Genomic DNA, 17,101 nt, shown 5'->3' with positions numbered 1-17,101 from the left:
AAAAAAAGAGTTTTATTTAAACAACTCATTTCTATTTTTACTTCACATTGGTCATATTTATAGGTGGATAAAACAGTAATGTGCGTAAGAAAAGATGCTGGATGTTAAGGAACTGGGAAAAACATCCTCATGTTCAAGAGAAAGTGTTAGACAAATGCCAAAGAACTCTCCAGGTATCCCGCTGGCAGACGAAACAAATGTTTATCCAGGAAAATAATCCTTCAGGAAACCGATTTTAAGTCTTGGCACAAAGTGTCTCTTTAAAAAACAGCAAGAAAAAAAAAAGTAATTTCCTGCAAAGGTATCCGAAGAGACGAGGTTTCTGCCTTGATTTGTACAAAGAAAAAAAAAAAAAAAAAAAAACCATAAATAGTTTGTGGAACAAATTCATAGCAAAAGTGTTTTACATGAAAGTCATGTTTTTAAGTTTGTGGTGTCTTCCAAAACACACGGGCTGGTAGTAGGACTCCGCAGCTGTTCAATGGTATTGGCCGTGTCCTTTCCTGGGTTGCCATCTTTCAACTGTAAATGTTTTTTATCCTCCTTGGTGGAGCTTTTCACACACATGACACATCCCTGTAGGTTGAAGAGCCAAGAATTGTTAAATATAATGTAATAATGCAGAGAATCACAGCTTCTAGTTATAACAATATATCATTTTGGATGTTTTATCTATAAACTTTCACCCACAATCTAGGCTAGGGGATGTTTAAATAATCGGATTGCTAGAATAGGCTTTATTATTTGTTATCATAGTTTAATGGGCAGATTTATCAAGGGTCGAATTGAAAATTCAAATTTCGAATCTTCAAGTTTTTTATGGCCAAAACTGTCACATTTGACTAGGGAATTGTTAAAATGCAATTAGAATTGCTGTTTTAGTCAATGGGAGACGACCTGGGATCAATTTGGAGTTCTTTGCAGCCTTCCTGACATTCAAGTTTTTTTTCAGAGAAAAAACTCGAAACGAGTTTTCCGGGGCGATTCTATTCACCAGAGTTTAGAAAATTCAATTTTTTTTTTATAAATCATGATTGGTTGAATTTCAAGTTCATGGGAGTTTTAATAAACTCCCATGAATTCAAAATTCGACCCTTGGTAAATCTAACCCTCGAAGTAAAAAAAAAAAATCGAAATTCAAAGTAATTTTTTGGATACTTCGACCATCGAATAGGATACTACGACTTCGAATTTGATTTGAAGTAAAATAGTTTGAATATTCGACCATTCGATAATTGAAGTACTGTCTCTTTAAAAAAACTTCGACTTCAATACTTCGCCAAATGAAACCTGCCGAAGTGCTACGTTGGCCTATGGGGACCTTCTAGAGCAGTTTTCTACGTTTTTTGAAGTCGAAGAAAAATCGTTCGATCGATCGCTGAAATCCTTCGATTCTACTTCGATTGCAGGATACCCAAATTCACTGAAAAAAACGTTGAATTTGATATTCGAAGTCGAAGTATTCTAAGTCAATGGTCGAATTTCAAAGTATTTTTATCTTCGAAATTCGACCCTTGATAAATCTGCTAAGTGTCGTTTCCTGCTGCAAAATGATCTAGTAGTTGGGTACTCAGAACTGCCATTTATAATTCCTTGTCATCCAATTGAAATAATTCCATAGACTTACATTTTCTTTTATTATGCAAAAGTTTTGGGTGGAGAGTCCCTTACAAGATCCATATGGGGAGTACTCCATGGCAAGCACAGTTTCTTCATTTAGAGAGAAACTATCATGCAGAATGCATTTCATATGAGATATAGGTGGCACTATATTGGGATTTGACGGAATCCCGAACTGAATTGCTTTTTTTTTTTTTTTTTTCATGAGGGACACACTGAATTCACTATTTTACGATTCAGCTGAATCCCAAACCTTAATTTGCTTATGTAAATTAGGAGGGAAGAGAACCATGAACACAGCAAGTGGCTAATTTCATAGTTTGTGTGAGGAAATGTGATGCGATTTTTTTGGATTCAGACTGGTTCGAGCAGGCACTTGGATTTGAATCTGAATGCTGCTGAAAAAAAAGCAAAATCTTGTCCAAATCTGATCCTGGATTCGTTTGCGTGACAAAAAGTCACACAATTTTAAGGATTTGGATTCGACCGAATCCAAATCCTGCTGAAAAAAGTCGAATCCTGAACCGAATCCTGGATTTGGTTCATCCCTAATATTATTTATATATATTTGTCTATCTTAAGCCATTTCTTAATTACATTCTCATTTCCTATTATCCCTCTGTTCTGCTATACAAAAACACCCATGGACATTTATTGTTATGGTTGAAGTGTCATGTCCAAATTAGCTCCCCAGTCATTGCCAACTTTCATGTCCTTCCTTCATATTACAAGTAGATGACAATAACCCCCATAGGCTCCTATGAGGGGTTGTTGAAGCACAATCTCCTATTTACCTCTCCCTTAAGCAACTTTTTTGCTTACTTGAGTATCAATTTCTTGTGGAATTGTTCGATTGCGAATCCAAGAATGCACTTCAGCAAGTTCTTCCTTCTGTTCTTCGGTGAACAAAGGCTGCTTGTGCCGCATGGCTGTCAATTTTTCCAAGTCCTCTTTCAGTAAAGTTTCTTTATCCCTACAAAGCAGTAAATAAAGTTTCATGCCAAATAGAAGATGCCAGTAATAAAAAACTGCTCTTAAGGAGCTCCAACATATAAAAAATTATTATCAACAACAGCAAAAATCATCAGTCTGGAGTCTCTGGACCTCCTCCTGTACTTTTCAGGCTCCTCAGCAGCCAGTTCCTATGTTGTTACACCCCGGGCTTGCAGCAAACAGCCAGTAATATCTGAACGTTATAATGGGTTCATTCTGGAATAATATAATTGGATGCTGTGTGTTTGCTTCAAGCCAAGTCCAGACAGAAGTGAGCACACAGTAGACGTGTGTGTCATACTGATTTCAATATGTCTGGGTGAGCACTGCTTTCAGGTCTAACCTGTCACCTTCCATTTTCAGAGGTTTATTTTGAATGAAATATTTCAACAGGGTTTACAAATGTATCAAAAATTTGTTTCAGTCAACTGCTAAATTTAGAAGCAAAGTCTTTCCCCACTGAGCTCAATTTCATCAGAACAACATTTTATTAACAACTAAATTTAATAATTTTTTGAAGTAGAGTTTAAGTATGGTAATCCAAATTACAAGCATTCAAGCATTCTTGATAATAGATCCCATACATCGTTCTGGGGTATCTCACTGTGTAGTACTCTGTACAGGAGTGAAAATGTCCTATAATGGTGGGATATAAAGCTGTGACCAAACAATGACCCAATTACATTTGCTGGGCAACAGATATAACAAAATTAACTAAAAAGCTTTTGTTGCAAATGAGGGCAAGTTTTCTTACCTTTTAGGCATCTGATAGGTCATCATAATAGGTGTGGGTGTGCGCTCAATCATAGTCCAAATAGAGTCCCTAGGAGCTTTACAGAAATGATCAGCATCCACAACATCCTGACGTTTATGGCACTTCTTGGAGGTATCAGAGGACTTGCTGGCAAAATATTTGCTGCTGTTGCTACTCCCTGTAGACCATTAACATAGAAAGAACAAATACAAAATGCAGTTATAGCAATAATTAAAATATAGGTTTTGTTTCGTATATATGAATATGTCTGAACATAAAAGTAGTCGGTAATTGTAAATGCAGAACAGCAGGAAAAGCTTCTTGTTAAAGGAGTTCGTGGAGATTTTTATAAATTAAAATATTAAAGCAAGATTTTAGAAAGCATTTCCTACCTATACCACTTCCAGAGGTCCCGTTTGAGGTAGAGCCATTGGAACCAGATCTTAAAGAACTGGAAATTGCTGATACACTTCCAGAAGCTGCAGATCCAGTGCCAGATTGGGAGTCTTCTTGTAGTAAAAGGTCAAAAAGTTCACTAGAAGTAGAGTGGCTGTCATTGTTCCGACTATCCTCTGCTGCCTAAAAAGTAACAAACAAAAATGCTCAACGGTTAGATTTGATGAACTTTTAAGCCACACAGTACACCAAAAAGCTGAATCATAGACAGCAGGATAAATGCTTTTATTGAGACAGAGTGTGTTCCTGATTCTCCTTAATGTAATTTATGGATTCACAGTAAACCTGTATGGTAGAGTTCACCACCCCACAAAAAATATTGCAGGAAATCGCAAATGAAAAATTAGGGAAACAAATCTATGTACAAAACTGGCAGTTGTGTCTACTATTATTATTATTGTAAACTGTCCCCACTATTGCCAAATAAAACAAACTTACACATTTTATATTCACATGGTTCTCCTTATTGGTTCCCTCTTCTTGCTCCATAGGCTTGGGTAACTCTTCTTGAAGAAGAACAAGCTGAAGCGGAGAGCTGCTTCTTGAATTGCTATACATTTGTGAATCTTCACTTTGAACATCTGACATAGGAGAGGACGCTCGAGAGGTCAGGTCAACAAAGTCTGTGGGTACCTGAGAAGGCTTGCTTTGTGGAGCACTGGGCATTCCAGAATATGGATATGAAGGTGAACAAGGAAAAGGAGTGGGCAAAAAAGGTGCAGGTGTCTGTGGGTTCATTTGCGGACACATATTGTAATTTGGGAGAAGGACTGCCATGAATGTTCCCATATATGGAGAAGCAAATCCCGGAAAGGCAGGCAAATTATAAGACATATTTGATTGCTGTGGACTAGATATGGAAGAAGCTACATTGTTGCCAGTTACTGGAGGCATCTGTGGTAGAGGAAAGCCAGGCATAGGATAAGCTGTCTGTATAGGAATCATCATTGGAGGGGGAAAGCCCATACTTGGGGGACTTGGATGAGATACTTCAGATGGTGGCCAAGACTGTGGAAGTAGCCCTGACCTTGGCCGGGGCGGCAAATTTGGATGAGAACCATTACTGTCTGAGGATTCCATGGGTTTCTGACGCTTGCGTTTTCCTTGTTTCTTTCCTTTTTTCCAAGCAGCAGGAGCAGTCGGTTGTGAAGAATGTTCACCTGCAACAATGTACATGATTATAAGGAGAAATAGACATGCAAGTATGCATAGTATGATTAGCAACAGAAGAACATATGTTCACTGTAAGACAAACCTGCAATGTAGTAAATGGCTTTAGAAAAAACCCCAGAAAATTTATAAAAATCTGTATTGTACAAGTTAATGATGTGACATGACATTTGCACACATGACCAAGGTCTACATTGTCCTCCAGTGTACTTGCAAAAAACAATTCTGTCATCTCACTATCACCTTTTCTCCAGCTGAAACAACCCCAATCGTGACAGTCTGCCCACATACTTTAAAGGGATGCGGTCATGGGAAAACATGTTTTTTTTTCCCAAACGCATCAGCTAATAGTGCTGCTCCAGCAGACACTGACAGGACAGAACGGTAGAAGAGCAACATGGTGGGAAAGTCCCAGAACATTGTTGAGTATTGCTCAGGGGCGACGTTAGTATAACTTACCTTGCTCATGTGAGCAGTCTTTGCTTCTGCTGTCTTGTTGGAGGTAACTGCTATACGGAGACAGAAGAATCCTTTGCCGAAATCTATCAACATAATCCTGCTCTTCTTTCTGTGTGTGTGCGGATAACACTTCCTTTGTTAAACCAATCTGCTTAAATTCCTCAGGAGCTACAGCGGAACCAGGTGCTTGCGACAACTTAATTTCAATTTGCTCACTCCCACCTGCAGCGCCTTCTATGGCAGTAAATTCTTCATAGAAAGAAAAAAAAAAGTCATTTATACAGAACGTCAACCACATAAAATTCAAGACAGACAATGAAAATAATATATTTAAGATTGCCTATTATTGTGTTCAACTGGATGATTTAATAATTTGCAATCATTACAGCAACTAAAAGCAATGTATTTTTGTTTAGACTCTTGGTATCTCACTGAGCATGGCATGTAAAAAGTCCAAAAAATGTCACTTGTAATTTCCTTTGTTTTTTTTAAATTGTAAAATAAAATCGAATAAAGGAACCCTTTGTAAAAAGCAGTATACCCAGATTTCCAAAAAGTCTAATAAATTGAAATGAAGATATAAATTCACGCCCAAGAGACTGCTCCAAATAACAAACATCCAGTCACTGAGATTAAGACAACTGGCAAGTTGACTGGGAGGATGTTTTAATAAAAAAAGGGGCATCCATGAATCAACTTTTGTTTCATGTGAAATAATTTCCAAGTTAAAAAAAAACACAAACTCATGGTTAAGAGGTCAGTGTAACTTGCACCAAACTTGGCAAACTAATAATTTTTGTATGTAACCATTACATATTAAGGGTGGTGGCACTTGCTGCTATTCAGGGAGATTAGTTGCCCAGCGACAAATCTCCTCTTCTTCGGATGACTAATCACCCCAAAATGCTTTCCCACTGGCTAGAATGTGAATTGCCGGCGGGATGGTGATCAGAACGTTTGTGCTTTCCAAAGTCGCCGAAGTTTCCTCGTAAGGCAACTTCGGAAAACGAATGATCCGAGTGCCATCTTGCCGGTGATTCACATTCTAGTCGGTGGGAAAGCATTTCGGGGTGGTCACCCGAAGAAAAGGAGATTTGTCAATGGTGACTAATCTCCCTGAATAGCAGCATGTGCCACCACCCTAAAAGTATTTATCTCAATAGATACCTGACTCAGGCTGTGGAACGTGAACAGTGGTACTGCTGTAGCTACATTGACTGGTGACAGAGACCACACTCATTGCCTTGATGGAAATTGTCAAATCCGTCAAAGGAGCTCCAACCACAGCTGCTGTTGTCTGGGCATCTGTCGTCACCATTGATTCGGCCGATAACTGGCTTGTGTCGATGGGCGCTGTTAATTCAGGAACATCTTGCAAAATAAAAAAAAAAGGTATTGGCAATGAGTTTAAAATCCATTTTGTGGCAGCTAATGGAAACCCTGTATTTTAAAAAAAACACTAGTGTGTAGACAGAACATTCTGGGGAAATCTTTATTAGGGTTTGCTTTTTTTACTCTTTCATAGATACTCTAAAATGTATGCCGGTTAAAGTCCTGCTGTGTTTTACACTAGCCTACTAGAACTAAAAGGCAGATAAAAACTGCAAATGAATTCTGTCCCCTGAAAAAACTGAAATATAAGAAACCTGCATTGTTACGGTCTGCCATAATAAAGGAAAATCTAGCAGTACTTGTGTCTGTTACCTTTCAAAACCTCCAGCTTGATTGGCCCTTGCAGACCCTGCTTGTCATCTTCAGAAGAAGAAGAAGAAGAAGAAGATGATGATGTGTTTATAGAAGATTTACATTTCCTCTTCAGTGCTGGGATGTTGTAGCTCCTCAGATACCTGTTAAAAAAAATGTTTCCAAACTGTTAGTCTTAAGGAGGAGTCAGAAGCACCAGTCTGGGGTATTGGGTATTTATAATGACCAGGAGATGACTAACATTACAATAACACACACACACATTACAAAAGATCTTTCCATTAAAAAAAATATAGAACATTACCTAAGGATACTGTCCACACAGTTGATTTGATGGTACGATGGTATGTTTTGCCCCTTCCTTGATGTATCACAAATGGATGCTGCTTGCCCATCTATTGTTGTATTTTCTTGTTGTGGCTTTATAAATGTATTTGGCTTTGCTGTTGAAGAAAGTTTCGTAAAAAAAAAAAAAAATTGTGATTTCCTAGAACGGCATCTTAGGTTTATATTGAGATTTAACAGTAATGGAATATGTAGTTCCAACACTGTGCAAGAGTCTGAAGCAGGTACAGGAGGAGCCCAGTGTGAATGTAACAAAACTTATTTGCGCTCCTTCATTTCTACACCTGAAAGTCTAGCCTGATAATCAGCAAAATTAGCAGACTTATTTATGGCACTAGATATTCCTGCAAATACGGATGAATGACTAAAAACACCAATGTTTTCCTATATCTGTAACCTTGTTTTTTTTAGTTAAAGGAGGCCCTAAGCAAATGGTTTGACCTACAAGAGGGCATGAACTAAAGATCTCACAAACAGAGACTAGACTGATTTGGGGGGGGGGGGGGGGGAATATAGAAAGCAATGTCGAGTAGGAAGTGAGTAAAATTGCAGAGGAATTCCAGTTCACAATCACTGTGCAAGTTATTCTTGGTTCCAATACTACAGGTATGGGACCTATTATCCAGAATGCTCGGGACCTGGGGCTTTCCGGATAAGGGGTCTTTCTGTAATTTGGATCTTCGTAAGGAGATGGAAAGCTATGGAGGCATTTTTTTGACAATAGAGTAGCTGCAATAGTGCAAGCTAGAATGCTATATTATTTCTGTAGAATGTTTTACCATACCTGGGTAAAAAGCTCTAGAAGCTCACTGTTTGGTTAGGATAGCAGCTGCAGTATTAGCTTGGTGTGACATCACTTCCTGCCTGAGTCTCTCCCTGCTCGGTTATAATTCTGGGATCAGATTACAGCACAGAAGGGGGGGGGGGAAGCGGAGCAAACTGAGCATGCTCACGCCCGGGGCAAGGAGGTTTAAGCTGGAGGCAGAAAGTCTGATACAGAACCCCACATGTACATAATAAAAGGAAAGAAATGCAGCATTTTTTTTTTGACAGAGCAGCACTACTTTGAGGGTTTACTGATATATTTAAGTGGAACTTTCTGATAAGGTTTACTTAGTTTTAACCTTTCCTTCTCCTTTAAAACTACTAGAAAATCATGTAAACATTGAATAATCCCCATTACAGTGGCGGAACTACCGGGGTAGCAGGGGGTGCAATTGGGCCAGGGCCCGCACCCCCTCAGGGCCCCCCCAGCAGCTCGCGCACTGCTGATTTTCGGCTGCATCGGCCGATTTCGGGGAAAATAATCTGGTATGGAGAGGGGCGGGGGCCTGGCGGCACGTCCTGCACCAGGGCCCGTCCCCCATCGGTTACGTTGTTCCAATAAGGATTAAATTATATATTATCTTAGATCAAGTACAAGGTACGGTTTTATTATTACAGAGAAAAAAAAAAAGATCTTTTTTGAAAATTTAAATCATATGCATAAATTGGAATCAATGGGAGATGACTCTTCTGTAATTCAGAACTTTCTGGATAACGGATCCCATACCTGTACTAGACTACTATAATGAACTAACGCTGTGTTTTAGCTGTCTGTAGTGTAAATGGGAAGTCCATCATTTTCTCACACTAATTCTGAAATATCATCCCTCATTACCAGGCCCCAATAACAGTTCTCACCTCTGTGTAGGTCTTTCTCCGGGGGATCCCTTTTCGTGGGCCGTGGCTTGCTTCTTGTGTCAATATACACTTGCTGACCAATATTTTTAATACGATTAATGTCCGTACAGACTTGTTTTAATGTCATCTGTAGTTTAAAAAAAGAGAAAGGAGAAGCCAAGTATAATGTGGAAAGAGGAATAGATTTTGTTGTATTAAGCTTTTAAGCAGTTTCATGGTTCTAAGCATTAGAATTCTTTTTTTTCTGGGAGATTTTGGGATTATTTATTACCAAATATTTCTTTCAAACAATACTTTATGTGCTGGAATATACACTGTCTTGCAAAATTATGCAGACCCTGTACCAATTCTCTTATTTTAAGTTACTAAATCCTACACTTAAAGGGCAGATTTATCATTTTCTATTTATTCCTATGGGATTTTTAGAACTGTATTTATCAAATGGTGAGTTCTAACTTTCACCCATTGAAAAATACGGTTCCAAAAATTCCATAGGAATGAATAGAACGAGAGTGAGTTTTTATTTATTAAACACTAAACTAACATTTGATACATCTGGCCCAAAATGTTGTTTTATATTTAAAGCACCTAAACACAGTTTCCTTTATGTTAATAAAATACTAAAATAATGTTTTTTTTGAAAACCTGGACCTTAAATTCACATTTTGATATATCTGCCCCTTAGAGTTCACCCCAAAAAAAATTAATATGGAATTTTTAGAAGGGTATTTGTCAATCCATTTTCTGTGTGAGCTGTAATCTCACATTTTGATAAATGTGCCCCTATGAGAGTGCAGAGCCTCCATCTTTCCTAAATGTTCCAGTGACTATTTGTGCCGTTCATGTGCACAGCACTCGTTACATGTACCCCTTGTGGTGTTTAGGAGTACTGCATGCACATTATAGTAAAATGTCTGCCCTTACTATACTACTGTAATTGCTGTATTATTCATTGCAATTTTGTTGGGATGTGTCAATGTCATACTAATGAGGTGGCTTTAATAAAATGCAAAGTGTCATTTTAAGATAAAAAAAAAAAGCTAATAATTTACCGGTTCTTTCTGTGTTTCGTCCACACAGTTTCCATTTGAATCACTGGATGACGATATGCTTATGTGATGTTCGTAAGAGCCATTGCTTCCTAAGCTTCCATAACCACTGGATCCATTATTATGAACAGGCTAGGCCAGAAAAAAAGGTAAAAAAAGGTAAAAATTAAAAACTATTGAATTAACGAAATTAAGCTTGGTAGAAAGCAGTGTAAGTGGACATCACCTTTAAGGGGATGTACCCCACCACCCACCCTTTAAATAAATAAATAAATCAATCTGAATAACGAAAGAGTAACATAGTAAGTTTGGTTGAAAAAAAGACACACGCCCATCACGTTTTATCTATTAAGTGTATTTTAACCTGCCTGCCAGTTGATCCAGAGGAAGGCAAGCCCATATGAAACCTCTCCCATTTACCTCTGAGTGGATTCCGAAACATTGCCCTTACCTTGTATGTATGTGGGCTAAATAAACAAATTATCACTTATCACACCATAATCAGTGTGCTACTGGATTACTTTCTACATTGTATTTAGGCCCTGGACCTCAGCCCACCGCTTCACCTTGGAACATGTGCAATCCTGCTGTATTGCAAATATGTCATTTGCAGAGGAACATAGTACCCCCCCCCCCCCCGAGCTCTGCCATCAAATTTGGCTGCACATGTCTGGGGGTGGGACAAGTTATGTTTTTGGTGAAAATCTTTTTCTTTTTTCTTTACAATATAGGCACGGCCCATCAGGTGCCGGTATGGTAAATACAGCCCTGCCTTCTGGCCACGACTCTACTTCCCACAATGCTTTGTACAAGGTTATTTCCAATTTGTTATAAACTAAGGCAAAACACGGTGTAACTTGTGGGCACTATATAAATAAATGATGATAATGGTTATTCTCTGGAGAACAAAGCATTATGAGAACTGTAGTACTGTCTGGAGGAGTACTGCAGCATTGATTTAATGATACATGCAGTTAGAATAGCAATGTAGAGAGTAGCATAGGCAGATATTATTTCAATAGAAATTACTTTAAGATAACTTAAGGTAAAATTAAATCATTAAAATATATTGGAAGGTTGCTTAGAATTTGCAATTGTTTTAAATACTGCAAAATACGATGAAAAACATGCTTTGATGAATACCTATGCTTACTGATAATACTCCGGAAATAAAATGTTATAAGTAGGGATTCAATTTTTACTTTATGGGAATAAATCTGAATGTAAAAAAAATGTTGGTTTGTGTCGCATGAGTACATGTAATGGAGCATGATAACCTACTCCACACACACAAAAAGCTCTTTCCACAAGCCACAAAAAGCAGCAAAGAAAAGAATCCATGTGACAGATGAGTCAGGGACAATTGAGCTATTGCCGATTTGTCTGAGAAAGTGAAATCCTTTCAGGATCCCTTTCACAAATTATGAGGTCTTGTACAAATAAATGTTCTGAACCATCCTCAAAAAGATTTGGCTGAATACCGATCCAAATGTGGACCCTAATTTGAATATTCAAATTTGAGATAAATTGGTAAAAGAGCATCATATGTAAACAAAAATTCCTGCTTTCCATAGCCCAGAGCTTTAAACTTCACATGATACAAAAACTGCCAAAAATGCTGCCATTTGCCGCATATATATTTTTGACTTTACGAATATTCACAAAGGTGGTATATTTTTCCTTTGGTAAAAGCAAACAACAATGTACCTTACCTGCAAAAGGACCTTGTAAATCTGGCCTTGCAATTCTTTTATCTCCTTATTAATGCTAAGAGTTTCTCTGCACGGAGCAGCAAAAACATCTTCATTGAGTGGTATTCTATAATAAAACAATACAAATTTGGTTTATAAGGGCAAAATGTGCTTGTTACAATCATGGTAAACAGAATATTAAAACAATTAATAAACTTACGTTCTAACTTTATGTCGACCAATGATAAATGCCACCTTTCTACTCCATGGATTGACAAAGCTTGACCAGCTAGTATCCAGTGTTATATAGTCTCCATTTTGAGTACAAAACCTGATAGGAGAGTGTTCAAATGGAGGCTGTCCAGCATACTTCAAAACTAAAAAGGAACAAAAGGAGTTAAAATATTAAAATATAACTACACATCAGTTTAAATATACATACAGACTTTTACTTCAACTGCATCCCTTTAATTTGATTTTATCGGCTAACCAATCGTTTTAACAATTCATCCATCGGTGGTTAACGATATGTGAAGAGTCATGTGGCTTTTCTAGGGATGCACCGAAACCACTACTAAACCCCCAAATTTGGGCGAATACCAAATCAAATCTGAACCCTAATTTGCATATGTAAATTATGGAAACAAGGGGGAAAGAGAACCCTGCAAGGTTAAAAAAAAAAAATAGTCATGTGATTTTTTTTTTTTTTGGTTTTGGGTTTGGTTTGACACTTGAATCAGAAACCAAATCCTGGATTTGGTGCATCTTTTCTTTGTTGTGTTGGCTGCAAGATCCAACATATATTAACCAATGGCAATCTGTTCCTTTGAGTACCTCCGCATTAAGGCATGTGCAGTGAATGTTTAACAAGGATTATCCAATTGCCCCATCCCCCGACCAATTTCATAATTTCACAATGTAAAATTTTAAACCGGTCTGATCGACGGATGGAACGACCATACATTTTACAATCGTTCCTACTCCATCACTGCTCATGTTTGGCCACCTTTAATTGTATGACATACAGTATCTGTGACTGTGGTCAGAATAACAGACATATAATCACATGAACACACTTCATTTTTCAGTGTGTTTATAAGAGTAAAAGAAAATTGGAATCACAACTTACAATACAGTTGTGTGTGTCTCAGGTCAAAATTAACAGAAACCAAAATTCCCTTCTCTAAATATTGTCAAGGGACCACTTTCACTCTGTATTTTACCTTTATATTTAAATATTACAAAGGGAATGATTAATTTCTCTCTTTCTGTTGCCACTGGCGGTCCGGCCCACACCCTTCTAATTAGCCTCTATGGGCCCTATCATTAGTTTAATATCCCACTACAATAAGCTACTAAAGGTAATGGCTTGACATCACTGGAGTTATGGTTGGCTAAAAGTGATCTCTAAAGCAACTGGCACACAGTGCTGAAGATCGGCTTTTCTCAGTGATGCATTCCTATCAATTTTTTCTTCTTGGTGAGCCGACAGGCATAGCATTAGTCTGTGGGTGCACATACAAGAGTGGATTTTGATGCAAAAATACTTTGTTATTTCAACAAAAAACGCTCTAATTGTGAGTTCACAGGCTGATATTGCATCGGTCAGTGTCCTAAGAAGATGGGGTGGATGGAAGTGCATTAGAAAAAATGCAAGAGGTGAAAAGGTGATCACTGGTCCTGCGTGCCACGAGCCTAAGGCTTTCCACTACCCAACGGTTAGCAGGAACAATCCCCTAAACCTTCTCACTGCTTGTTACAACAAAATCATCCTTGGTCTGGTATTCCCTTGCAGTTAATAAGCTGTTGTAAACGAACTGCTGATTACCTTAGGATATTGCGAGTCTACAGAATAATATATTATTTCAAAAAGTGAAGTTCCACATTAACTAATCAATAATAGTTATTTAACACCAGTGTGTAAGTTTAGATGATAGTTTGGAATAAACACGTGTTCTTTGCCAAGATTAAAACAATGGCACGGTTTGGGGAGCACTTACTTTTTTTATGCATCGCTAGCATTAAAGGACGATCCTCTGGGTGCAAATACATCAGGACAGAAGTTCCAACCAAGTCTTGTGGCAAGTAGCCCAATAAATGTACAGCTCTGAAATAAAAAAAAAAATAAAAAAAAAAAACTTTAAATAAGCACAAAATAAATAAATAAATAAATAAAAAAGACAAAAAAAAAAAAAAACTTTCATGCATGTATGCAGGTTATGGCATTATATATATAAAAAAAAAAAAAAAAGATAGATCTTTCCAGTACTGGAAACGACACTACTTCTGCAAAAGTCAGAGGAAGTGAATGCACTCTCGTGCATTTATTCTTGTAGCGGATAGTCAATACAATTTGTATAGTCCAAGCTGCATAGCTAAGCATTATGTTCAGATACTGCAGAATGCCCTGGCTTTTTAAACATCCATCTATGTGGAGGGATTCCATGTAATCCTTAATTTCATCCAACTACAGACTAAAGGACAACATAAGAGGTCATTCTAGAGGAGCAATGTGATGTACTGGACAACTTCCAGGTGGCAATTCAGTTTCCACTTTATCACAAGCTTGATTATAATAACATATTTATGTTGTTCAATATTAGTTGACCCCCTTGGAAAGGTTGGGAGGCCACAACATCTATAAGAGTGTCAAATCCATCCCATGGTCCTCCAGATATGCTATAAATACTACAAAGTAAGTAAACACAATACGTTTTACCATAAATCATGCTTACCTATCATCAGCTTCAAGAAAAACACAGCCCGGTGTATGAGTAGTTGTAAATATTCTTTTGTCCAGAGGGATCCTGGGAGCTAAAATGAAAGGCATTGATAGGGGAAAAGTACAATATAATTATATGATGCCGTTGGGGGCTGGTGCAAACAAAAATGACTGTTTGTAACATTACTACTCATTTTCTTACCTTCATATCCGGAGTGGATCTTTTCTACCAAGGCAAGGCAGCATGGCTCTGGCTCAGCATTATCAGCACTGCGCACCTTGACAGAATATGGGGTCATTCTGTATGGATTATACCGGATGGCATGCTCCCGATCCTTTCCTCCTCTAGAAAGAAAACGTAACAATTGTAATCATTTTAAGGTTTCTTCATCATAAAGGTACATGGCTTAAATTGTCACACCTGCATTCAAACAATCATGCCTAGCATATTATAATAATCTAGTTGTTAGAACAAAGACATGGGGAAGCCCATTTGTCAAAGGTTGAATTTCGAATTCATGTGAATTTTCAACTCTAATAAATTCGAATATACTCTAAATTCGATTGGGAGGTTATTTAATAAAAAAAAAAAACGGATATTAACCAACCAAAATCAAATTCGACTAAACGCAAATCGAGTGTCAGGAAGTCTATTAACATCTTCAAATGGTGCACTTGACCTCTCCCATTGCCTTGTACATGAACTCAGCAGGTTTTAGGTGGTGAAGGGTCCCAGGGTAAAGGTTTGATAAATTCCTAATTCCAATCAGGGAGGTTTTGACCAAAAAAAAAAAAAAAAAAAAAAATAAAAAAAATCGAACTTCCTATTCAACCCTTGATAATTCTGTCCCTAAATATTTCTGTTCAAATGTTGTTTCTTTTTTGATTACACTCAAATACTGGAATAATGTGAAAATTAATTTACTCCATTAATACGGACATCAGCACTTTATATGATAATTTCCATGAAACAAACCTGCAAGCGCAATAAAAGGAAATAGTACAGCAGGGAAGGCAGTTTCATGGCTGTGTTTTGCTGCTGACATTACCAAGAAATAATTACTATGCTGGCATAAAGAGCACACGGTCAAGCTTTTCTGAACTGAGCAAAATAATCATGGCCCAACACGTGAGAGCCAATTACTGTACTTGCATACATATTGCTAGCTTACAATCTTTTTTTCAAGAAAAATGAAAGGCTTAATTACCACATTGATACATGCAGTATTCCTCTCTAGCCTTGTTGCTATGCTCTAATTAAATGCTTTATGTAATAAAATAATAGCTGGTGAGTGTCACCTTTTAGAACAGAATCTTCTTTTGTACACTTCTGAGAAGAATGATCAGTATGACTTTTCTAAGCAATGTTCTGCTTTTTTATAACAAAGACAGGCTAGACTGTACCAGCCAGAAGATAACAACTCCGCTTTATTGAATGTAGTTTAGTTTAATTATGTTTGTGTTCTTAAAATTCAGGTATGCAATCTATTACCCAGACCTGTAATATTCCACATAATAAGATGTTTCCAAACTACAAAAAAATAAACTCTATTGATATTTTAATAGCACTGCTCTAGAGTGAAAGTTTTCTGGATTGGGCAATAGATAAATGACTGAAGTCCAAGCATCTTCTAATATATATCATTAGCCCTATACAAATACTACCAAATAAAGTGGTTAAGAATGTTCCATAGCCTTAGATCTGTTCAGATGCCTGTAGGTGGTTACAAATTGCTGAGCATCCTTATGCAGGAAGCCTTCCCATATATACATTTATGGAGAAATCCATTTGAAATAAATGCATTTAATAAACAAGGCATTAAATAAACATACACAGATGCTTAACTGGTATTTTTTTTTTAAGCAAAATACATGTAACTAAGTTAGAAGTGGTAACGTTATTGTTAAATGCAGGATAATGGCTGTAAACCTGGACTGACCGGAACATTTCCCCACAATAGAAAGCTGCTTGAATGAACTGCCAAATTTTGGAAGTATTTTATGATTTAAGCATTCAAATTCAATTCTTTCCGTGTTATAGATTAGCTATGGTACTAAACTATAGGGAAGCATGTGACACTTTTTTTCGGTGCCCTCACCAAATTATTATGCACAACACATTTCTCTTATTTTACACCATTGTTTTCTGGTCCCCTGAAATACATGTTCTAATGTATAACATTGTACAATGTGTTAAGTACCAGGGAAAAAAAAAAAAAAAAAGTATTTCATTCATTTTAAAGCAATGCAAGTCTATGGGGATGAGATTGCTGCCACTATAAAGGTAGAAATGCATAGAATTCTACACAGATGAAAACATGCACAAAATAAAATAAATAAAAGCACAAAGAAGAAAAAGATGGGCCTTAAGCAAACATTTGCTTCAAGACTTTTTTTTTGGTTATGTTTTCATGATTTTGCCACAAGCAAGGTAACCTCCTGGCTAAAATGAGTG

The 17,101-nt window shown here is 37.3% G+C and overlaps 1 protein-coding gene across 1 annotated transcript in view; it reads right to left on the bottom strand.

Annotated features, from left to right (window-relative positions):
- per3.L (period circadian regulator 3 L homeolog) overlaps positions 1 to 17,101 on the bottom strand; it is a 32,098-nt gene continuing 14,997 nt past the window's right edge. Inside the window, exons 7-22 of the mRNA XM_018226149.2 lie at positions 14,849 to 14,991; positions 14,660 to 14,738; positions 13,925 to 14,031; positions 12,145 to 12,301; positions 11,946 to 12,051; positions 10,237 to 10,365; positions 9,185 to 9,311; positions 7,461 to 7,599; positions 7,157 to 7,299; positions 6,620 to 6,823; positions 5,453 to 5,701; positions 4,262 to 4,983; positions 3,760 to 3,946; positions 3,368 to 3,545; positions 2,443 to 2,593; positions 1 to 576 (exon numbers count right to left, since the gene is read on the bottom strand). Of these exons, the coding sequence (XP_018081638.1) occupies positions 415 to 576; positions 2,443 to 2,593; positions 3,368 to 3,545; positions 3,760 to 3,946; positions 4,262 to 4,983; positions 5,453 to 5,701; positions 6,620 to 6,823; positions 7,157 to 7,299; positions 7,461 to 7,599; positions 9,185 to 9,311; positions 10,237 to 10,365; positions 11,946 to 12,051; positions 12,145 to 12,301; positions 13,925 to 14,031; positions 14,660 to 14,738; positions 14,849 to 14,991 (2,983 nt within the window). The 3' untranslated portion in view covers positions 1 to 414. The remainder of the gene's footprint in view (positions 577 to 2,442; positions 2,594 to 3,367; positions 3,546 to 3,759; positions 3,947 to 4,261; positions 4,984 to 5,452; positions 5,702 to 6,619; positions 6,824 to 7,156; positions 7,300 to 7,460; positions 7,600 to 9,184; positions 9,312 to 10,236; positions 10,366 to 11,945; positions 12,052 to 12,144; positions 12,302 to 13,924; positions 14,032 to 14,659; positions 14,739 to 14,848; positions 14,992 to 17,101) is intronic.

This window comes from Xenopus laevis, chromosome 7L (genome assembly GCF_017654675.1).
Source record: "Xenopus laevis strain J_2021 chromosome 7L, Xenopus_laevis_v10.1, whole genome shotgun sequence".
In the NCBI taxonomy this organism is placed as follows: domain Eukaryota; kingdom Metazoa; phylum Chordata; class Amphibia; order Anura; family Pipidae; genus Xenopus; species Xenopus laevis.
Note: the sequence above shows the minus strand (reverse complement) of the source record. Positions and strands in the feature narration are given on the sequence as shown.